This window comes from Macaca fascicularis, chromosome 12 (assembly GCF_037993035.2).
Source record: "Macaca fascicularis isolate 582-1 chromosome 12, T2T-MFA8v1.1".
In the NCBI taxonomy this organism is placed as follows: domain Eukaryota; kingdom Metazoa; phylum Chordata; class Mammalia; order Primates; family Cercopithecidae; genus Macaca; species Macaca fascicularis.
The window spans coordinates 77137207-77162322 of record NC_088386.1 but is presented as its reverse complement, the minus strand read 5'-3'; the positions used below and the strand labels follow the sequence as shown (position 1 = coordinate 77162322).

Here is a 25116-nt window from a genome sequence, read left to right as displayed (position 1 = left end):
TATAAACAAAAAGCAGTATTTTTCTGATTCATATAGAAAATAAAATGAGTCTGAGTCATTCTTAAGGTGATACAGCAAAGGTGTATAAGCAGTCTATTTTTAAATATACCCGAAAAAACAGTTTTTTCTCTCAATATGGTTTGTTTTCCCTTTGTCTTCTTTAATCATGTTTCCCATAAGTATTTGTATATTCTAAGAATGTCCAAAGAGTAAGTGTTTTGGAGTGGGGGTTGAGGAGAAAGACCTTTTTAGATTTCAGCTGATCCTATCAGATGATCTCTAGAACCTTGAACCTTCAACCTTCACTGAGGTTACCTGGAGGGCTTTTCACCTGGAAACCTGAGAAACCTTAGAAACCACCTGCTCTAGCTCTCTCAAGTCTAGGAAGCCAGTGGCTTGCGGCCCCACAGAGCCAGCTGGTCCACTCCTCATATAAGAACTTCAGTAACAATACAAAGACATAGCAAAGCGCCATCTGATCTGATAACTGATTAAACAATATTTAGATGGCTCTTTTATAGGATACTAACAAGTTTTATTCTCAAAAACTATATTCAGAGTGAGAAAACAATTTTCCTTAAAACTAATACACATGTTCATATATGTTAGGAACTAGTTATATGCAAAATCAAATGAATCCTGTGATTGGAACTGGTCAGATTTACTCATGTAATATAAATGGTTAATGTTGCCAAAATGAGTAATAGATCAGATTTTCTATGTGAGATATTGACACCTAAGAGATTTACAGTGTTTCACTGTTGTGAAAAATGGAGCGCTGAAGAACATTTGTCTATTGTTATACGTTTGTAAAAGAATTCATAAATTACTAATTTCAAATAATAATTAAAGATTTCTTCTAAGCCTGTAGTTTTTTTTTTTTAATTTCTTCTTGTAACATTAGTAAAAAGACCATTCATGTGAAAACCTCAGATTTTGATCTGTACACAAATGCAGGAGTAGAGATTAGAAACTTGAGCCGGAAAAGCAGGAAATACTGCTCAGATCCTTACAAGGATTTTTAGAATTTTCACTTCTGGGTCCTGCTGGTTGCTGTAATCTAACCTCCCATCTCCTTGAAGGCAGCCTCAGTTTCTGATGAAATACTAATCAGTTAATTTATACATATGCTGTCTTGCTGTTTTCCTAAGGACTACAGGAAGAACTGTGATTCATCTACTGTTTTAAGTTTGGCTAGATTTAAAAACAGATTATCTCACTTATATGTAGAATCCAAAAAAGTCAAACTTATAGAAGCAGAGAGTACAATTGCAGTTGCCAAGAGCTGGAGGGGAGGGGGAGACAAGGGGATGAAGGTTAAAGGTACAAAATTTCAGTTAGAATGAATAAGTTCTGAATCTATTGGATAGCATTGTGACTATGGCTAATAATGTATACTTGAAAATTGCTAATACCTCAAAATCACTGAGAGACTACATCTTTTTTTTTTTTTTTTGAGACGGAGTCTCGCTCTGTCGCCCAGGCTGGAGTGCAGTGGCCAGATCTCAGCTCACTGCAAGCTCCGCCTCCCGGGTTCACGCCATTCTCCTGCCTCAGCCTCCTGAGTAGCTGGGACTACAGGCGCCCGCCACCTCGCCTGGCTAGTTTTTTGTATCTTTTAGTAGAGACGGGGTTTCACCGTGTTAGCCAGGATGGTCTCGATCTCCTGACCTCGTGATCCGCCCGTCTCAGCCTCCCAAAGTGCTGGGATTACAGGCTTGAGCCGCCGCGCACGGCCCGAGACTACATCTTAAATGTTCTCACCACACACCAAAAAAAGGTGTGAGGTAATGAATATGTTAATTGGCTTGATTTAATCATTTCACATTTTAAATATGTATCAGTACCTCACGTTGTACAGCGTAGATACAATTTTTAGTGGTCAATTATATTGTAATCTATACATAAATATATGATTTTTATTAGTCAATTATACTGTAATAAAACTGCCAGATATAAAGTTGTAATTTAAAAAATTGGAAGAAAAAATTAGCAAGTGATTGGAGATTGAGAAAGATGGGACCAATAAGTCCTCCAAAGAGAGGCATACATTAGTTTTTTTCCAACTCCATTATTAATCTTATAATTTTTAATATGTATAATTTCTTGACACTTATTAATCCAATTAAGTATGAGAACACTGTGGATAAATCTTAAAACCTTAAAGTTGAGTAAAATAAACCAGATACAAAGAAGCACATACTTTATGGTTACATTTATGTGAAGTTCTAGAAAAGGCAAAACTTAGCTATAGTAAAAATCAAAATCATGGTCCTGAAGGAAAAAACTAGAGAGTGGCATGAGGGAACTTTCTAGAATAGTGGGAAAATTCTTTATCTTTATTGGGATAGTGATTATGTGAGTGCATATACTTAACAAAACTCATGGCATTGTGCCCTTACAAATATGTAATTTTTTTTTTTGGTATTTTATACCTTAATAAACAAAACAGATGAGAAGGTTAGTGATTGTTTCCTTGAAGAAGGTCTTTACATGGGTCTATTGTTAACAATTTGCAGTAAAAGCCATCCAAAATGCTTGTATTCACAGCTTGGATCTGTTCTACCAGATGTATGACCATAGACAAGCTACTTACATTCCGTCTTCAGTTTCTTCTCTTTTAGGAAAAAGCATCTACTTTTTGTTGTAGAGATTAAATTAGATAACACAAACGAAGTGCAGAGGGCAGTGTATGGTGCGCAGCACATGTTCATTAAGTATTAGCTACCCTTATTTTTTAGGGAATGGAAATTTTTAAATTAAAACTAATCAAACTATTTTAGGATAAGCGAGTGAAACAATCTTTTTTCAATCGATCACAGAAATATTTTCACTGAAGACAAATTAGACATTTATGTAAGCAAACTACAGTCTCATTACCATTCAAATTTTCATATGCATATTCATACTTACATGCATATGAAAGCATTACACATATGTATTCCATAAATATATACAAAACAGTAATGGAAATGTGCTGTACTACTTTGAACATCTTTCTAGTCAGCTCTACATCTTATTTACTTTTGAGACAGGGTCTCACTCTGTTGCCCAGGCTTGAGTGCAGTAGTGCGATTTCAGCTCACTGGAGACTGGATGTCCCGGGCTAAATGAATCCTCCTAACTCAGCCTCCTGAGTAGCTGGGACCACAGGAAAGCACCACCATGCCCAGCTTATTTTTATTTATTTATTTTATTTATTTTTATTTTTTATTTTTTTGTAGAAATGAGGTCTCACTATGTTGCCCAAGCTGGTCTCAAACTCCTGGGCTCAAGTGATCCTCCTGCCTCAGCCTCCCAAGACACTGAGATCACAGGCATTAGCCACTGCACTGACCTCTACATTTTAATAGCTGAGTAGCCTTCTGTTATATGAATATACTTTTATTTTTTTTTTTTTAACAGAACCAATACTCTATTGTTGTACATTTAGGTTGTTTCCAAGTTTCATTCAAATAATGCTTGGGTAAGTGTTTTCATTTATTATTATTTTTTTGAGATGGAGTTTCACTCTGTTGCCCAAGCTGGAGTGCAGTGGTATGCTCTTGGCTCACTGCAACCTCCGCCTCTTGGGTTCAAGCAGTTCTCTGGCCTCAACTGCCTGAGTAGCTGGAATTACAGGTGCACGCTATCACACCTGGCTCATTTTTGTATTTTTAGTACAGATGGGGTTTCAACATGCTGGTCAGGCTGGTCTCAAACTCTTGACCTTGTGATCCGCCCACCTCAGCCTCCCAAAGTGCTGGGATTACAGGCCGTGAGCCACCGTTCCTGGCCTGGATAAGTATTATTTTAGCTAAATTGTGCATATTTATTCCCTTAGAGTAAATTCCTGGAAGTAAATTGCTGGATCTAAACCAGGTATACTTTAAAGAATTTTCCTTTTCTACATTAAAAATAATTATAATTCTGATTACAGGAAAGGAAAATTATGGAGCTTCATAAGAAAAAATTAGTCTCATATTTCATACCTCATATTGCATATTTAATAGGTAACCAGTGTTAAATTTGTTGTGTGTTTTCCACTGGGATTTCTTTCTATCTCCTTTAATAAAAGCAGGATCAGATCCCTCAGATTACTTCCTAACTTGCTTTTATTCTACTTTTTCATATCTCTTAGCATGAATGTCTTTCCAGACCAGAATACAGAGATTTCACTTACTCATTTATGAGCTGCAGAAGATGACTATGATTTATTCAACCATTCTCTTATTGAAGAACATGAATATTGCTTCAGATATTTTTGTTGTTATAAATATTACTGCAATTAACATTTTAAAGTCTTTTGATACATATTCCCAACTTGTTCTCCAGCAATTACCATTTTTCATTCCCACCAGCACTGGGGCTACTTCCCTTTAGTTGCACCATCATTTAGCATTATTTTTGATCTTGTGCCAATCTAAAAGGCAAAAAGTGGTATCTTGTTGTTTTAATTTGCATTTCTTTGATTACTAATTAGATTGAACTTTTTCATGTGTTCATTGGTCAATTTGCATTTCTTCTTTTGTGAAATGCCTGCTTGAGTCTTTTATGTACTTTACTATTAAAGTGTTTTTCTTGATTAAATAGATTATGTAACTGTCATGTTGCAAATATTTCTGTCCATTTGGCCTTTGCTTATGACTTTTTATGAGTCTTTAGGACTTTATAGGTCTTTATTAGGTATTAAATAATTTTAACGTTAAATATATCGGTCTCTGTCTTCCTTTGTGTCTTAGGGCTTTTCTATTTATGGTTATGTAAATTTCTAATCTACAAATATTGGTGTATATTATGAAATAGGGCCCTATTTTTCTTTACAAAAGATTAGTCAGTTCTAAATCATCCTTTGCTGTTTCTAGCTGAGCTTAGATGCCAACATTATCACATCAGTGAATTTTTAAATGTGTAATTGTTTCCTGATCTATTCATTTCTCTATTCCTAGATATTTTTATTGTAATAGCTTTACCAAATGTATCTGATAGGGCATGTACTCCCCCTCATTACTTTATTTATTTATTTATTTATTTATTTAGAGATGGAGTCTCAGTCACCCAGGGTGGAGTGCAGTGGCACGATCTTGGTTCACTGAAACCTCCACCTCCTGGGTTCAAGGGATTCTCCTGCCTCAGCCTCTTGAGTACCTGGGACTACGGGTGCGTGCCACCACACCTGGCTTTTTTTTTTTTTTTTTCGGTAGAGACACGGTTTTGCCATGGTGGCCAGGCTGGTCTCGAACTTCTGGTCTCAGGTGGTCTGCCCTTCTTGGCCTCCCAAAGTGCTGGTATTACAGGTGTGAGCCACTGCACCTGGCCCCCTCACTGCTTTTAAAACATTTTCTTACTGTAATAATTACAAGAGAATTTTCAAATAATTTCATGAGATTCCTTATCTATTCCTTACATCAAAAAATACCACTGAGATTTTGATCGAAGGTCTATTATAAGTAGTTATTAATAAAGAGAATACTGGCATGGAAAATATGTAATCTTGGAATTTGTTGTATGTCCACTTATTCAGTCCTTTGTCTCTCAGTAGATTTTGAATGGCTCTTTATCCCACACGAGTCTAGAATCATTTTGCTAGGTTTATTCCTAGACATAATATGCTAATTGATATGGGAATTTTTTTTCTCTCCATTATACCTTGTTCTTGGGTGTAGACATATTTGCAGCCAGCTTCCTCACTGTATGTTTTTATTAAGCCTAATGGCATTAAGTTTATTATTTTGAATTTTACAAAAAAAAATTATAACACCTTTAAATAGTTACAGTTTCCACTCCTCCTTTCCCCTTAACTCCATCATTTACTGTCTTTTGTTTCACTTTCCTTATGTATTGACTAGAATGCCTACAATAATTGAATGGTATGAGTAATAATAGGTATTCTTGTCCTGTTTTTGGAAATCCTTCTGGATTTCAGTAAGCGTGATGTTGGCTCTTGGTTTAGTATCTTTAAATTTGCAATTTGCAAGATACTTTATACTGAAATAGTAATTGAACTGTTAAGTAAAGCACAAACATGTTAAATTCAGACCGAAGCACAGGACTTCAATGAAAACTGGAAAGAGTTTATTTCATTGCTTTCATTTTTTTCTTTCCCTCAGTGGCTATTTGTCTCCACCCCCAATCCCAGCTTCCTTCCTTTGTGCTCTTATTGTTCTAGGTTTGACTACATAAAAGGAGACTCTAAATTTATATGTGATACAAGAGCATAACTAGTATTATAAAATTAGCCTAGCAGAAATTATTTGCAACGTATATAATAAGGGACTAAATTCAAGATTATTTGAAGGACTTTAAAATTTGGTAAGAATAAAATAGACAACCATTTAGAATAAGGCAAAGAATGTGTAGAGGCAACTCTTTAAAAAAAAAAAAAAGTGAGCTGGGTGTGATGATGCACACCTGTAGTCCCAGTTACTAGGGAGGCTGAGGTAGGAGGATCACTTGAGCTCAGGAGTTCAGGGCTGTAAGTGCACCACAATCACATCTGTCAATAACTACTCCACTCTAGGCTGGGCAAACATAAGAAGACTGTGTCTTAAAGAAAAAGAAATGAAAAGATATTCAGTTTTGTCGTTTGACTAGCTGATTTTTGGAAAATACCCACAAATATAACCAAGCCCACAAGTTTCTTTAGGTGGGTAAGAGATACATGTTATCTATATGCATTCACCCTTGTGAAGCAGACACCCAGTAACACCCCTGTGTAGAAGACAAGCTTCCTTCAACTTCATAGGACAGTATTTTCCATGTAGTCCATCATTGGGTGAGGATTTTTCAGGACCTTTGGTAAGCCTGCTTGCTTTCATTCTTGAGGGTAGAGGAAGGGTGTAAGACTTCCCTGGTCTCTCCCAAGCGTTCTGGGGACCCTGACCATAAACCTACTTTCTCAACAGGTGCAAATGACCAGTAATATGCTGACCAGATGCAAGTGTACCACCGATGATTTCTGTGACTGAGTTTGGTTTCCTTTGCATATAATACCATACTCTCCAGCTTTTCATTTCTAATATATTCTTCCTTAAAGGAACCAGGACTTCTTGGAGAATCCAGATGAGCTTGAAACACTGTTTTTATAAGAGAAAGGCTGTTTTCAAAGACATCTATAGTTCATAACAAAGGAGTTAGATTGAAGGGACTCTCACAGTTCAGTCCGTGACAAGCATGAATATTAAAATAGAGACAAGAATTTTAGTTAATTGGAATGTTGAATATGTAAAAGGCTATAACTTCATAATATGATCAAGAGGAACAAGCAATGTAAAATGTGTTAAAGTAGCATTTTCAAAGTGCAGTCCAGGGGCTCTCAGGGTTGGTGAGGTCACAACTGTTTTTATAATATTGCTAAGAATGTCTTTCACTCGCCTTCTCTCCAAGGATACGGTGGAGTTTTCCAGAGGCTATGGGATATGTGGGGATAGCCTTGCCCTAATGGAGTGTGTGCTTTGTGCTTTGCATTTTTGTCCTTTAAAAAAAAAAAAAAAAAAAAAAAACTTGGTTTTAATTTTGAATACAGTAAGAATAGATAGATATAACTTACATAAACCAAAGTTATTTGTGGCCCTCAGTCTTTAAGGGTGCACAGAAGGGCCTGAGACTAAAGAGTTTGGAAACTGCTGTTCTAGAGAAAAGTCAGTCTTACTGATGGGGGGAAATCAATTAGTATTTACTGACCGGGACCAGGCAAAGCATTCATTTTATAAAGACACACAGAGCATTTCACTAAAATACTTTTACTCCACTGTTGAGTTTTAGGTCACTAGGTGACTCTAGAAATGGACCAGGAGAAGAACTGAAACTTGAGCCTTCTAAGAAACAAAAGACCTAAAAAATATTTAGTGTTACCCTATCCCACAACCACAATAATTGAGAAAAGGTCTTTCCATTGCCTCTTCCCTCCTCCTCCCCCCTCCTCTTTCTCCTCTCCCTCCCCCCTCCTCTCTCTCCTCTCCCTCCCTCCTCTCTCCTCTCCCTCCCTCCTCTCTCTTCTCCCTCCCTCCTCTCTCCTCTCCCTCCCTCCTCTCTCCTCTCCCTCCCCCCTCCTCTCTCTCCTCTCCCTCCTCTCTCTCCTCTCCCTCCCCCCTCCTCTCTCCTCTCCCTCCCTCCCTCCTCTCTCCTCTCCCTCCCCCCTCCTCTCTCTCCTCTCCCTCCCTCCTCTCTCTTCTCCCTCCCTCCTCTCTCCTCTCCCTCCCCCCTCCTCTCCCTCCCCCTCCTCTCTCTCCTCTCCCTCCCCCTCCTCTCTCTCCTCTCCCTCCTCTCTCTCCTCTCCCTCCCCCCTCCTCTCTCCTCTCCCTCCCCCCTCCTCTCTCTCCTCTCCCTCCCCCCTCCTCTCTCTCCTCTCCCTCCCCCCTCCTCTCTCTCCTCTCCCTCCCTCCTCTCTCTTCTCCCTCCCTCCTCTCTCCTCTCCCTCCCCCCTCCTCTCTCTCCTCTCCCTCCCTCCTCTCTCCTCTCCCTCCCTCCTCTCTCTTCTCCCTCCCTCCTCTCTCCTCTCCCTCCCTCCTCTCTCCTCTCCCTCCCCCCTCCTCTCTCTCCTCTCCCTCCTCTCTCTCCTCTCCCTCCCCCCTCCTCTCTCCTCTCCCTCCCTCCCTCCTCTCTCCTCTCCCTCCCCCCTCCTCTCTCTCCTCTCCCTCCCTCCTCTCTCTTCTCCCTCCCTCCTCTCTCCTCTCCCTCCCCCCTCCTCTCCCTCCCCCTCCTCTCTCTCCTCTCCCTCCCCCTCCTCTCTCTCCTCTCCCTCCTCTCTCTCCTCTCCCTCCCCCCTCCTCTCTCCTCTCCCTCCCCCCTCCTCTCTCTCCTCTCCCTCCCCCCTCCTCTCTCTCCTCTCCCTCCCCCCTCCTCTCTCTCCTCTCCCTCCCTCCTCTCTCTTCTCCCTCCCTCCTCTCTCCTCTCCTTCCCCCCTCCTCTCTCTCCTCTCCCTCCTCTCTCTCCTCTCCCTCCTCTCTCTCCTCTCCCTCCCCCCTCCTCTCCCTCCCCCTCCTCTCTCTCCTCTCCCTCCCCCTCCTCTCTCTCCTCTCCCTCCTCCCTCCTCTCCCTCCCCCTCCTCTCTCTCCTCCTCCTCTCTCTCCTCCTCCTCTCTCTCCTTTCCCTCTCTCTCCTCTCCCTCCCTCTCCTCTCCCTCCTCTCCCTCCCACCTGCTCTCCCTTCTCCCCCTCACCCGGACCGTCCCTCTCCCTCTCTGTTCCCCTCCCCTTCCCTCCCTGTCTTCCTTCCTCCCTGTCTTCCTTCCTCCCTGTCTTCCTCCCTCCTCTCTTCCTCCCTTCCTCCTTCCCTCCCTCCCTTCCTCCCTTTTCTTCCTTTTCTTCCTTCCTTCCTTTTCTTCCTGTTTTTCTTTTCCTTTCTTTCCCTCTTGCCTTCCTGTCTCCCCTTCTCTCTGTGTGTCCCCTTCTCTCTGTCTTGCCTTTCCTTATGTCTTTTTCTCTTCTGCTCTTTCTTTCTCACTCTTCCTTTATTTTGATTTGCTCTTACTTGCCTTCTGTCTTCTTTCATTCCTTCCGTTCTTTCTTTGTTTTAGTGGTGTGTATGCTTCGTGAGCAATCAGACTATAGCTTGCAGAATAGTTGGGAGAGGCCAAAAATGCCCCTGAGAATGCAGACAAGGAACTTCCTAGTGAGCATATGAACATCCTCACTCCAATCGGAGGATAACATTGTTTGTACTTCAAGGGCTAAAAAGCTGAGAGAGGTTCTCTGCTTTCTGTTACTTTTAGACTCGAGTCATTTGTGCATGTGTTTCTATTGATTACTTTTTCTCCTATTTTGGTTCATATGTTTGCTGCTGCTTTGCATGTCTAGTGATTTTGGATTAGATGAGTGATACTGTGAATTTTACCGTGCAGAAATGCTGATTTTTTTTTTTTTAATTTCTGTAAATATTTTTTTGGCATTGTTCTAGGATGTAGTTACCTGGAAAAAGTGACATCCTTTTGAGAGCCTTGCTTTTAAGCTTTGTTAGGTGGAATCACAGCAGTCTTTAGTCAGCTCACTAAGGACCAATACTCTTCTAAATACTTACCATAACATCATATGAATTTCCATGTTTTTCCACTTTGGCTGGTAGGAACACCTGTGTCATCTCTAAGCATTGTTCTGTTAATTCTTCTAGTAGTTCTTACCTGGCTTCGCACATCTGCTGATCAATACTTTCAGCTAAAGTCTCAAGGGGACCTCTGCAAATCTAGTGTTCACGGTTCAGGCTTCTCTTCTGTAGTAAATTGCACAGTGAACTCTAATTCCCTTAGTCTTCCTGAACCCCCAATTCTCCTTAACTCAGGGAGACCACCAGGCCCCCAGGATTCCTGTATCTGCCCTGTGACCTGGAGACTCTCTGCAGGCAATAGGTTGGGGCAGTCATAAGGTTCCCTTTGTTTTCCTCCTCTTTGGCTTCACTGCCCTGTGTTACCTGATGTCCAGTGTCTGAAAACTACTGTTTCACATATCTTGTGTGCTTTTGTAGTTTTAGGTGAAAGGTAAAACTAGTTTCTTATTACCCCATGTTGGCCAAGGCAGAAGTTTTGGAAGTCTTTTTAATGTCTAAGACACTTCTACCTTGAGAGTCAATTGAAATAGTCTTTTCCACAATAATTATTTTCTGACCTATGGTTTAAAGATACGTCATGAAAATTTTATGCCACTATTTTTTTAAAGTCTGATTACAGATAAATTCGGGGGCCTATCTCCTCCTTGATTGACAGAGTTTATAATGTTTCCTACTCGCAAGTACTTCTGCTTCCTCTTTGTATGTGTTACTATAATGGGAATGTATATTTCCTTTTCATTAAGGATGCCTTCAACAATTTGTCATAAAGTCACTTCTATTAGTGAATTCTATTTTTCTGTTACTTTACTTTATCCTTAGTACCAAAGAGCTCCTTGTGTGAAACCAATTTGTTACTAAAATGTCGCTTTGTTTATGTTCTTGGAATTCTTCATACATTGACTATCCTCGGATGTTGAATGTTGTAGGCCTGTGTGGCAGGGTCTCTCTTCCATTCTATTTTTAATCCGATTATTGACAAAATAAACCCCAGTTTTGTTTCCATCCCCTTTCCTTCTCATGTAGAGACTGGCATACAGGGCAATCCATAAAATTACAAATGAAAAGTTTTTTTGGTTTTAACTATTATTTAGATACAGGCACAATTTTTTTTTCTTTCAAAATAAAATGAATATTCAAAATAAAATGAATAAAAATTCATTTTAGTTTTTAACTTTTAGGTTCAGGGGTACATATGCAGGTTTGTTATATAGGTACATTTGTGTCATGAGGGTTTGTTGTACAGATTATTTCATCACCCAGGTATTAAGCCTAGCACCCATTATTTATTTTTCTTGATCCTCTCCCTTCACCCACTTTCTACCTTCCGGTAAGCCCCAGTGTCTGTTGTTCCTCTCTATGAGACACAATGGTTTTAACTGGAAATTTTAATTTTTTTTTCAGGTGATTCTCAGTATGACTTGCTATGTAAAGAAGAATTTATTGAACTCAAAGACATATTCTCTGTGAAACTGAAACGGCGTTGGTCTGTTAAACAGCAGAGAAGTGGTACTTTATTAGGTATCACACTCTTCATCTGCTTGAAAAAGGAACAAAATAAACTAAAGAATTCTACACTTGATCTTATTAATTTAAGTGAAGACCACTGTGACATATGGTTTAGGCAGTTCAAGAAAATATTGGCAGGTAAGTACTTCTTATGAGAATTTTTTTAATCAGTCCAGTTTCCTTGATATAGATGATTAATCTAGACATGTTTTGAATAAAAACAACTTTTAGTGATGTTGAGGTAGTTTCCTTCTGTTCCTAGTTTTGTGTGTTTTTGTCATGAGAAAGTGTTGAAATTTGTCAAATACTTTTTCTACATTAATTGAGATAATCATATTTTCCCCTACATCCTGTTAATATGGTATCTTACATTAGTTGATTTTCATATGTTTAACCATCCTTGCATTACAGGAATAACTCCCCCATGGCCATGGTGTATAATCTTTTAAAGATGCTATTGAATTTGGTTTGTTAATATTTTGTTGAGGATGTTTGCATCAATATTCATAAAACATATTGTTCTGTAGTTTTTCTACGCTGTTTGACTTTGGCATCGGGGTAATACTGGCTTCATAGAATGAATTAGGGAGTAACTCTTGAATGACTGTTTTCATGAAGAAGCTTCAATAATCTGAAATAAAATACTTAATTTAGTTCACCTAAGAGTTGTTTTTAAAAGCATATCTATTTTTCTATTAATGTCTCTTTTAAACTATATAAGAATGTATTCTCCTTCCACTCATACATTGATGGCAAGTGTGTATATGTACTCTGTGGCCTGAAAATAAGAATTTTTTGAATAATCTTAAGAGGCCATGCTTTATACTCTGGTAATTGAGAATTACCTTTTTCACAGTAGCTTTTTCTAAAGGTTAATTTCCAGAGAAAAGAGAACATGTTTATTAGGATATATGTCTTAATGAATTCAGTGTATATGTAATTTCTAAATGACATTTTCATATTTTGCATACTAAATAAAATTCATAAGTACAAATATAATGTAATTCCTAAGTACAAATATAATGTAATTTGGATTTCTAAAAGTTATTTAGTTAAAATATGATCTTAGGATTGATTTTTTTTGGTCTGAGATTTATGAATCTTGCTTGTTTTTCTGTTAACTCATTTCTTCTTGTTTGCCACATCTATCAGATCAGAGTAGAGGCAACTTGTATAGTTGATGGCACAGTTTAGGGTTAGATGGCACAGGATAGAAATGGATACTAGACAAAGAGCAGTCACAGAGCGATGTTAGAAATTTCCAGTTCCAGCATCATTGATCAAGAAAACCATGAGAACCCAAGTTGATCAAAGGCAACCAGCCAATAAAGTTCTGCTCATGGGAGATGAGGTGAAGTGACATTACATTAAAATTGGAAGACCCTCTTACTGAGTGGCTCATGCTTCCCTGCTACCCGCTTTGGGACTTCCAAGAAGACTTGATTATTTCAAGAAGGCAAGAACTCACAGAGGCTGTAGTTGAGTTGATCTCTCTGGAAACATAGAGAATATGTATAATTAAATAAAAACACTTTAATAGTGAATCCTTTACAGTGTTATTTCAAATTTATGTCAAGTGATTTAAAAAGTAAAAATAAAAATGAAAATAATTTCAGTGGAAGTAAATTTATTAACATGACCAGATATACATAAAACTTGCATGGTCTTGTCTATAAAATAAAAATATGTCATTTTATTAGAGAGTCAAAGCTCTTTCTTGTACTTAAGGTCTGAGGAACTCTTCTCCCATGGGGCTTATGAAGGGCTAGGCTGAGGTAACCTCCTCAATATATCTTAGTCATAAAACCAAGAGAAAGTAAGAAGCAGAGGACATCACAACAAAGCTCAATTCAGTAAAAGCAATTTTATAGGAGTAGAGGGACTTGTCAAAAACAACAACAACAAAGAACACTGTCCAAATATTTATTCAGCTTAATGAGTGATGTTTTGGTTTGATCTAGGGTTAAAATCTAGACAAATTACAGAGATGAATAAACTACATATCCTTTAGTCTACCATCCTCTGAAAATGTTACTTTTCGAAACTTTGATTTTCATAAGAGCTGGAGGCCCTTAGGGAGTCATTCTCTGGCATGATCTTGGAGTACAGAGTGAATTTGCTGATTAAAAGCAAATAGATTGACTTTTAAAATCAACTCATACAAACTGTTAAAATCCTCTAATGAGAGTGAAGAAACCTAACCAAGACTGATTGATACATTACTGCTCCATCTCTATACCAAAATGGACTCAGGGAGGCCTATAGGAGATGCCAACTCCTTATCCTACTCCCCACAAAGACAGTTCTTGGCTATCTTCATCAGACACAAATGAATGGTTGAGGCTCCAAAGCTCTCTACCAATTCTTGTGTTACACTGGCACTTTTTAAACTGTTTAAAAAATTTTTAATTTTTTTTTGAGACGGAGTCTCACTCTGTCACCCTGGCTTGAGGGCAGTGGCATGATCTTGGCTCACTGAAACCTCCGCCTCCTGGGTTTGAGCAATTCTGTCTGCCTCAGCCTCCTGAGTAGCTAGGATTACAGGCACCTGCCACTACACCTGGCTGATTTTTGTATTTGGTAAAGATGGGGCTTCGCCATGTTGGCCACGAGGGTCTTGAACTCCTGAGCTCAGACAATCTGCCCACCTCGGCCTTCCAAAGTGCTGGTATTACAGGCATTAGCTACCGCACCTGGCTGGCACTTCTCTTTTAAAATTAATATCTCAAGAAGTTTTTTCTTTAAGAATCTTCTTTCAATTACAGGTCCATGTAGTTCTGGTATTCATTAAAGTGCCTATCCCAGGGGTTTTGGTATGTTGTGTTTCAATTTTCATGTTTCAATTTTTTTTGATTTATGCATTAATTTTGTTTATTCAAAATTTAGGTGCAAGTTGTTTAGTTTACATGTATCTGTGTAGTTTTGAGAATTCGTCTTGTTCTTCATTTCTAATTTTATTTCATTATGACCTCAGAAGATGCTTGATATGATTTTGATTTTTTTTATCTTATTGAGACATGACTTACGACTATGTGGTCAATTTTAGAGAATGTTCCATGTACAGATGTGAAAAATGTATATTCTGTGTTGTTGGGTGGAATATTCTGCAGATGTCTGTCAGGTCCATTTGGTCAAGAGCCTGATTTAAGTCCAGAGTATACCTTTGTTAGTTTTCTGCTGTGGTGATCTGTCTAGTGCTGTCAGTGGGGTGTTGAAGTCCCCCACTATTCTTGTATTGCTATCTTTTTCTGTAGGTCTAGTAGTATTTGTTTTATGAACCTGGGTGCTCCAACATTGAGTGCATATTTATGTAGGATAGTTACATTTTCTGGTTGAATTGAACCCTTTATCGTTATATAATGCCCTCCTTTGTTTTTGATGTTGTTGGTTTAATGTCTGTTTCTTCTCATACAAGTGTAGCAACATCTGTTCTGTTTAAATTTTCTATTTGCATGCTAGATCTTTCTCCATCCCTTCACTTTGAGCCTGTGGTTGTCATTACATGTGAGATGAGTCTCTTGAATTCAGCAGAAGGTTGGGTCATTTTAAAAATCTAATTTGCCTCTCTGGGTCCTTTAAGTGGAGCATATAGGCCATTTATGTTCTAGGTTAATATTGATATTTGAGGTTTTGTTCCTATACATTTGATATTTGAGTATTGTTAGGTAGTTGCTTTCTAGTCTCAATTGCATAATTGCTCTCTATAAGATATCTGAACTTTGTATTTTTGTGTGCTTATATGGTAGCAAGTATTGTTTTTTGGTTTCCATGTTTAGAACTCGATTGAGTATTTCTTGTATGGCAGGTGTGGTGGTGACAAATTCCCTTAGTGTTTGCTTGCCTGGGAAAGACTTTATTTCTCCTTCATTGATGGAGCTTAGTTTGGCAGATTATGAAATTCTTGGCTGGCTTTTTTTTTTCTTTAAGGAGGCTAAAAATAGGCCCCTCATCTCTCTTGCTTATAAGGTTTCTGCTGAGAACTCATCTATTAGTCTGATGGGATTTGCTTTGTAGGTAATTTGGCCCTTTTCTTTAGATGCCTTTCAGATTTTTTCTTTGGTGTTGACCTTGCATAGTCTGATGGCCTATATTCCTTGGGGATGGTCATCTTGTATCTTGCAGGTGTTTTCTGAATTTCTTGCATCTGGATGTCAACCTCTCTAGCAAGATTAGGGAAGTTTTCTTGAATTATTGCCTCAAATATGTTTTCCAATTTTCTTACTTCCTCTTCTCCATCAAGAATACCAATAAGTCATAGGTTTGGTTGCTTTACATAATCTCGTATTTCTCAAAGGCTTTGCTCATTTTTCAGATTCTTTCTTTTTGTCTAACTGGGTTAATTTAAAAGGCTGGTATTCGAGCTCTGAAATCTTGTCTTCTGCTTGGTGTAGTTTATTATTAAAGCTTCCAAATGTTGTAGTTTTTTGTCTTTGTTTTGTTTTTTTTTTTTTTTTTTGAGATGGAGTCTCACTCTGTTGCCCAGGCTGGAGTGCAGTGGCTTGATCTCGACTCACTGCAATCTCTGCTTCCTGGGTTCAAGTGATTCTCCTGCCTCACCTTCTGGAGTAGCTGGGATTACAGGTGCATGCCACCACATTTGGCTAATTTTTGTATTTTTAGTAGAGACAAGGTTTTGCCATGTCATCTGGGCTCGTCTTGAACTCCTGAACTCAGGTGATTCACCCACCTTGGCCTCCCAAAGTGCTGTGATTAAAGCTGTGAGCCACCATGCCTGGCCTGCTTCCAAGTATATTTTGATGTTCCCTTTAGTGAGTTTTTCAATTCTAAAAGTTCTATTTGGTTTTATATTAATATTGCTATCTCATGTTTCATATCCTGCACTGTTTTCTGGTTTATTTGAGATGGATTTTAAATTTCTCTTGGATCTCACTGAGTTTCCTTGCAGTACATATTTTGTTTTTTTAATCTGTCATTTCAAACTTTTCAATTGGTTAGGGTCCATTGCTATAGAGCTAGTGTAATTCTTTAGAGGTATGAAGACACTTTTTTTGTAGTGTTGGAGTTCTTGGGCTGATTCCTTCTTATCTAAGGGAGCTGTTGCTTCTTATTTTTGAATTTCCTATTGGTTGGACAGGACTTAAACTTTTTTTTTTCCCTTGAGAGTATGACTATGGTGTATGTTGTGTGTGATCATTCGACTTTGTTTCTGGGTGCTTTCAGGGGGCCAAGGCTCTTTATGGATTCCGTGGGTGTGGTAGCTTTCTTAGATGCTGCTTGTTGTAGCAATGTATTGGATATATGAGCTGACACACATATCCAATATCCACATAACCCCATGTGGGGCTGAGGGTGCAGAAGTCTCAGGAAGCTTATTTTGTGGAGTAGCACTAAGCCTTTCTGGTAGTGGGCTTTTTATTTGATAGTACAGTTCAGGCTGCAATACAGTAGGTGGCACTTAAAAAATAAGAGCCAGCTTGCCCTCAGTTAGGCTGATGTCCAGTAGAAGCACCTGTCCTGACAGGGGAGTGGCAGGAAGAGATTGTGCTGAGGCCTTTGGGGTCACTGGTTGGGGGGCAGGGGGAGGTGCACTAGCTCCTTATCCAGTGCTGGCAGGAATGCGATCTGCTTTTCTATCATACCCCATCACAGGGCTCATGATCAGTTCATAAAGATTTTATCCTTTGGTTCCTAGCTGTAGCGTGGCTGTAGGTTATGCATATGCCCCTCTGAAGACAACCACCAAAATGATCTTGGGGCAGAGCCTCTTCCCCCAGTCTAGGGCAGGCAACTCCATGACTCGTATGTCCTCCATTGCTGGGACGCTGCTGCTCTGTGTAGGGATGGGAAGTTGGGCCCCACCCTTTATGTAAGCCTAAGTAGCATTGGCTCACTTTCAGCAGGGGTGGAGCCATCTTGAAAAACATGAAAAACTCTTTCTTCAAGTACCTGTGCTGGCCCCCAATGGGAAGAACCACTGCTGCATCTTCAACAGTGTATGGGGTGGGAGGGTATTGCCAGAGATGACCCCTTCTCCGTATCCATTCCTTGACATGGTGTTGCCCCCTTTAGCGATTGGCACTGTGCCCACCTTTCCTTTGTCCCAAAGAGGTTTTGGCAAGTTGTGCCCCTCTCCCTTATAGGTGACCTACACTGGGGGTTAGATCTTTAGAGGTTCCACAGCATCCTGGGAACTTGCACCCTGGGCTTTCCAAAGTCAGAACAGGTTATGGGGTTTGTTTGCAGGGGATCTGGTGCTACAGAGATTCAAGGGTGGAGAATCCCTGGGCATAGCAGAGGCCCACGACTGGTGCACAAGCAATATGGTGACCACCATCTCAGTTTGGGTCTGAGGGGAGTATGGGAACACCTGCAGGAGCTGGCCACCCAGTTCTCTATCCCTGGGAAATTCCCAAATTGCCACCAATAACATTGCCCTGGGTCATAAGGGTGGGGCCCTGAGTTCTTTGGGGGTTGATCTCTGCCAGACTCTAGCTGCTTTTCCTTTCTGCACCCCAGCTTCTTCCCGTGGGCACTCCAGAAGGTCCTGGCTCTCTTTCCCCAGTTTTCCATTAGAAACTTGTCCATTTGACAGTAACTTTGATCTTCTTTCTAAGAAGAATTGGCATCCAAGGTCTGTGGTCAGCCATGTTAGAAAAAAGAAAAAGAAAAAAACTAGTTTGTATTAAATTCTGAAAAACTAGTGACACTGTTTAACTCTTCAAAGGATTGTTAAGAACAGAAAATCTTTTTAAACCAAACTCCTAATTTTATCAAAATTGTAACTGAAAATATAAATGTATGAAAACATAGTTATTATGTAAAATTTGCTTAATAAAAGAATAGGAAAAACTACTATTTATCTTGGACCGAGAGCATGTTAGTTTGACCTTTGAACCCTTTCTACTCTTGTAAGTAGTGGTGGGAAAAATTCATTGTAGGAGTCTGCAGACATAACAAACTATCATTAGACTGCCAAGACCTCCACATAATAAAGCAAGCAGAGAATGTCACATAAGTATGTTAAAAATGATCAAAAAAAGAGAAATTGAAAACATAAATAGGGTGCTATCAAAAAAGGATAGCATTTATGTTATGACATATGTACACATGAATATCACTTCTTAGAATTTCATCCTTCTTAGGACTTATTCCTGAGTCTGAGGATTGAGAGGTTCTGATAAAACAGGTCTGAGTGGGTTCCAGGCACGGGCTTTCTTTAAAAGTCTCTCCAGGGATTCTAATATGTTGCCAGGACCAAGAACCATGGATAGCCAAGATCTCAGCAGTGCAGTTTGATTGAATGAACTTATGTAGAACCCTGAATGCCACACTTAACCAAAGAAAGCTTTCCAGGGATTAATTATAGGTGACAGAACATGCTATATTCTTATTAAATATTGTTAAAAGTTAACCAATACCCATTCCTGATTCATGTAAAGTTCTCACTTATTTTCCAAGAGTTTTACTGTATGACTGGTTTATGGGATCCTTGGAAAATGTTGACAGACATGGCAAAGGTTCCTGCAGTGTTTCTCTTTGTCCATCAATAGCCCTAGCTCATAACCTCTACCCTTTCAGCTGAAAGCAATTAGCTCTTCAGAAATGATTCATTCTATTTATACTTGGGATAAGTAACATCAGACAGTCTTCCCCAGGGCTTCTCACGGGCCCTGGTGGCATTTTTATTCTAAGGGAGGGATACATTTTTATATGTAATTGGTCATAATTATACTAAAAATAAGTAATTGGTGTCTTATATAATAAAAGTGTATTTCTGCTTTAGTCATTGACAGAGTATCCTGAGAACAGGAGTTATGAAGTACATTCATTGTTATCTTATTTCTATTTCAAATTCTTTTGCTAGGAAGAAGCCCTTTTCACTGTACTTTGTATAACAAAACTTCTTTGGGAATACAATTTAAATAAACTTTGTCAGATCTTATTATGTGATTATATTCAAAATGCTAATTGAAGATTCTCTAAATATTTTCAGTAAAATGTTGAATTAAGTTTTCATGCTGTTAAATAAGTTAACATTTCTTCCTTTACTGAAGTCATTATTATAAAATTTAAATCCTAATGATAATAGCTGACGTTTATTAAGCATTTAGTATGTACCCTTTTTTTGCTAGCAACTTTTATGAATTATCTCATTAAATCTTCATTATAATAGCATCAAGAACTACACATATGTTTTCATGTAAGAAGGGAAACAAAATTATGAGTTTTGCTGTGAGGTTTGAAGAATGAAAACAACGCATGACTTAGAAAATAGTATAATTAAGTGAATTTTATTATTATCAAAAATCATCTCTTAGTTTATAAATGAAAAAACTAAGGCTTAAATAATATAAAAATCAGTTAACAAGGTTAAACAACTGGTAGGTGGTAGAGGGAGCTGGGAACAAATCTGTACCTGTCTGAATCTGGAGCAGGAACCCTTAACTGATGTGTCATTCCAGCAGGTCATCAGTTACTCTACAATACCTATTAAGTATACTTTATTTACCATATTTAGATTTATAGTAGATTTAGACTCTACTGTAAAAACAAGGACTTCAGACACCTATTAGAAAGTATCCATATCATCTTGTTTGAAAATTGTCCCTCTCTAGTGTTCTTTTCTAAACATAATGATTCAGAACTCCAAACTCTTGAAGTAGGCAACCTTTAGGGTCAGCGTTAATAATTTCTCAATATTTAAAAAAGTTTCCTCATGACTGTCACTATTATTGAGATTTCTCAAATGCCTTGGCCTGAATTGGGTGTGCACTATGAAAAAAAAAAAAAAGGCAGACATTTCTTTTTGTTAACCTAAAGGAATTTTAAAAACACATATAAATACACTGATTTGTGACAGATTACCAGACTTTATGTTTAGCAGGATTTCCTAAGCAAAACACAAATTCTGTAAATCTACAGAATTAGATAAAACATTGACTCAATCCTTAGATGAGAGTATAATGGATTGTCACTTAATAACTTTTTTCACTGAAAATAAATGGTATAAAAAGTAATGAAGTTCTACTCTCACAGTATGAATAAATAGGAAATACATAATATTTTAAATTAGGCAACAAATCGTTAAGCCCCTTAGCATTCATTAGACTATCATTAATGATAATAAAATTGTGTGGTATTTATACAGATATTATATGTAACTCCAGGAATTTTATTATAGTTGTGTATGAATATATTTGTTGTTTGAGGCAGGTAGTTGGATATTTGCAGTGGCTGTATGCTCAAGCATTCTGGTAATAGTTTTCAAATCAACCATTTCTTTCTCCTTGTCTATCATCTTTAAAGCAAAGGCACCTTTTTTTTAAACTATATTTTTTGAAAAAATACATTTGGTGTAAAATATATTTTGAAAAATGTTCATTTTCTGTTTTTACTAGTTTCACACCTTTGTTATTTTTTCAATGGAAAGAGCAGAAATAGGCAAAAGTGAAGCCTATGTGTGTGGTCAGGTTCCTGGGCCCTTCATAGTGTCTAATGCCAAGCTGTGTTCTCTTGTATGTCAGTGCCTTCTCACTTGCTAATTAAGTGACAGAGCTAGGGACTTCCCTCTGTCTAGAATGCCCCTCATCTCTTGTTTGCCCAGCGAAACCTAGTTTGAAGTTCAAGGTCTGATACAAACCAGGTGATCCTCTGCAAAACTAACTGTACCTGAGCAAACCAGGCACTTACTCTTTTATATGTTCCTGGCACTGCTGATACTCTGATAGAAAATATCATCACTTAATGCTAATTGTGGGCTCACAAAGGGTATACTTTTACTGTAAGAAGACTGTAACTCTTCTTAGCACAGAGATTATTAAGTACTTGAAACAGAGTTTCACATATAAGTGTTCAATACTTTTTTTTTAAATTTCTAACACTTGGCACAGTGCCTAGCTCAGTAAATGTTGGTGAAGTGAACTGAGTATACTGCTTATCTGTTATGTGGTAGGGATTATTCTAGTTGCTTCTGTTATAAACCAACTCATTTAGTCCTTATCACAACACTTTTTTTGTGGTCAATATTTTTTAATCCTCACAGATGGCTAAGGAATCAGAACTCTGAGAGATTGGTTGAGTTGCTTTGGGTCGAGTGCTTAGAAAGCGGTAGAACAAGATTCCTATCCAGGTATTCTAATTCTAAAACACACACTGGTGTGTGTGGTTTTTTTGTTTGTTTGTTTGTTTGTTTGTTTGTTGTTTTCTTGAAAGGCAGGGTATAACTGACTATGCTGTATATTTGGGACTAAGTATATTATTGTCAAGTATATTAAAAATGTCATAACACTGGAAAGGAGTCCATCAATGGACTATGCAGGTTGAAGGATTTGTAGATGAGAAACTGATAAATTTGGTTAGCAAGGAGAGCCATCTAGTTGTGAACCCTTGATATCGGCAAAAGACAGGGTCCTTTGAAACCTAAGGGAACAGAACTTTCCTATTCTCAAAGTTCGGAGCAGAATAGGTAGGCTCCAGACAGTCTAATGCCCAACTTTTACCAGTGGTGTTTTAGTTTTTTTTTTTTTTTTCCAAAAGGAAATAATGTAATTCTTTATATACTTCTGAATTGTCTATCTTATCAAAAATAAAAAATTTCATTTTGTAGTACATACAGAATCAAAAGACTTTCACGTCCTAACTCCACAAATGTTTATTTTGAAGCTCTTTAAACTGTTTACCACAGATATTAGTAAATCTGTCAGAAGTGAGGTGACTTACTTATCCTTGTCCCACCAGATAGGTGGGAAGGATGATCACACTAGATAGCATGGATGGGTCCTCTATTTATCTCCTTATACTTGAATGGAAAATACATCATTCAGATTAATCAATTAGTCATTGTGACTGATAGAATTTTTATATGGATAAGCTGAGTTTGGTTCCTGGCTTTACCACTTACTTGGGATCTTTATGTCTTCTATGGTCTCCTATCTGTAAAGTGAAGTTGATAATGCCAATGTTGCTTAAATATGTAATGTATGCAAAGCAGCAGGTACTCAATAAAGGGTAACTCTTACTATTATTGTATAGCTCTCCAGCTATGTGTTGAGCTTCTATAGAATCCATAGCCCCAAACTCTTTAGCCTTTTGAGACCAAGATTAAGCATTGTCTTTCCAGAGGAGAGGGTGAGAGAGAGTGGCATTATACTAATAGAATTCATCATTATCACCATCATCATCATGATTTCTTGGTGTGTCATGGAATGTGCTGTGTTTCACATTACCAACAGATGTTAATTTTCACAACATCCCTGAGACAAGAAACTATTATTACATTTTACAGATAAGGTCGCGCAGCTATGAAGTTGTGGAATTGGGATTCAAACCCAGGCAGTCTGTCCCCACTGTCCATGTTCTTAACCCACCATGCTCTCCTGACACTTGAAAAGTTAGGAGGCATACTCAACAGCTTGTAGTGTTGCTGCAAAGAGAATCTAATTTTAAATCCAGTGAAGTTTATTAGTTGCTGTCTTTGATATGCCATTCAGATTGTGCTATCCTTATGACGCCTACCTTGGTTGTATATGTAACTAGGCATCAAATATATAAACACTCAAAAAGTGATAGGTGCCAATAAAATATTTTACAGTTAATACTTATGTAATCTGTGTTCTATATGTTTGAGGGCTGCTTCCAAAATATTCTATATTTGGCTTTTAGTTAAAACAATATGCTTTGCTCATATTAATTATACAGTTGATACCATTCTCATGTTGGTAACATGTCTGTAAGTAACAGTTGAAATTGATCTGGCAATTTTAGAGTTGTCAGACCCAGGAGATGAGAGAAAGATTTAAAATGTTTATAACATTAAATCAGCTAAGTCAAGAGAGAGAAAGATAAAGATGATTCAAATTTCTTGTACTGGTGGATGTAAGTGCTTGGAACTGAAATAAAGGAGAAGGTGTAGGGAGGGAGAAAGATAAGTCTTCCCTTTACGCAAGTTGAAATTGAGTTTCCTTTGAGGTATAGAGGTGAAACATTTTAAGAAGCTCCTTAAAACTCTCTAATGTGGTTTTTCAACCTGTTTCCATCAATTTGGCAACATTTCCTCACTTTTTGGCACAAGAGAATATTCTAGGTTTATCTCACACCTTCTTTGTTCCGGCCCAGGAATCAGCCATTTCTCTAAGAAACTCTGGTTCCTTTTGGTGGGAAACAGTACTGGGAAACCAAGATCTGGGAGCTGAATATACTCCTAGTGATTAGGAGGTCATAACTTGTAGACTCTTGCAGCCGACGGAGTTAGGACATATTTATTAGAAATCATGAGTTTATATTGATCTTGCTAGGATCTGTCCAATCCTACAAGGTTCTTCCCTGAGTCCCTCCTTTCTCTTTGTGTATCCTTTCTTCCATATTAAGAACTGGGGCTCCCAACAACAAGGCATCTGCCCGTTTGCCCAATCGTATGATGTATAAAAACTAGTTTCAGAAAAGTGGCAGCCAAACCACTAAGAAAAATAAACTTGCTGAAATGAGTTCAAGATTTATTGGCAGCTCTTCTTTTGGCCCCCTAGACTGAAAGTATGTATTTCAAGTATTGTGCTCAAAAGTTACTTGGGTTAGCTTTTTCCACCTTTCGTAATAGTAATATTTACTTGAAATACAGTTGGCTTAGTTTCCATATTCAGTTTGTTTTTTTCTATTTCATTAATTTCATTATATATATTTAATATGTAGGACATGAACATGTCCCCAAAAGAAGAAAACACTCCTTCCTGTGTCATTTCCACCTCATCTCTCTTACCCCTTATAGGTAACCAATTGCACTGGTTTCTGGTTTATCTTATACTCCTTTTTGAAAAGTTACCATATATATGTATGTTTTTAAAATTTTTATTTTTTTACACAAAAGGTAACATGCAGTATATACTTTGCCACTTTCCTTTTAAACTTAACAGTGTATACTGGAAATCACTCCATATCATGTTACAGAGAGCTTCCTTATATTTTTTAATAGCTGTATAAGACTTCATTGTGTTGTCTGTACCGTATTTTATTTACTCCCCCATGTGTGGACATTTTGACTGTTTCTAGTATCTGCAATTATTAATAATGCTGCAGAAAACTTTGTGCGTATTGTATCTTGGTAAATTTCTAGGTGAGGATTTCTGGGTTAAAGGTTAAGCACATGGGTAGTTTTGTTAGATATTGATAAATTCCTTTCCATGGGGTTTATAACTTTTTTTTTATATTTACCAGCAATGTACAAAAGTGTCCATTTCTTCAAAGCCTCACCAACAGATTGTATGTTTTATGTACTTTTATGTTTTAGAATTTTTCCAATGTGATGGGTAAACAATGGTATATCAATATAGTTTTAATTTACATTAAAGTTGAGCATCTTTTCATGTTCAGCTAGTCTCAGGGCTATTCTTAATATCTTGTGAGTTGTCTTTCATATTATTTTCCCATATTCCATAATACTTCTGGTCTTTTTCCTCCTCAATTCTTACAAGTTCTTTATATTTCAGGAATATTAGCTGTTTTATTTGATATGTCACACATATTTTTCTCCCAATATATAATTTTTCCCTTATAACGATTTTTTTTATGCAAAGTTTTAAATTAAAACCTTTTATGGGCCCAGGTGCAGTGGCTCACACCTGTAATTCCAGCACTTTG

At 37.9% G+C, this 25116-nt stretch overlaps 1 protein-coding gene across 10 annotated transcripts in view; it reads left to right on the top strand.

Moving 5' to 3' along the window:
* Positions 1-25116, top strand: part of CERKL (CERK like autophagy regulator) — a 141049-nt gene that overhangs the window by 54268 nt on the left and 61665 nt on the right. For all 10 annotated transcript variants that reach the window (XR_012421295.1, XM_074009558.1, XM_074009556.1 and 7 more), the window contains one exon: positions 11422-11664. Coding sequence is in view for 3 of the 10 variants with exons in the window: in XM_065525720.2 (XP_065381792.1) it covers positions 11422-11664 (243 nt within the window). In the remaining 7 variants the exon portion in view is untranslated. The remainder of the gene's footprint in view (positions 1-11421; positions 11665-25116) is intronic.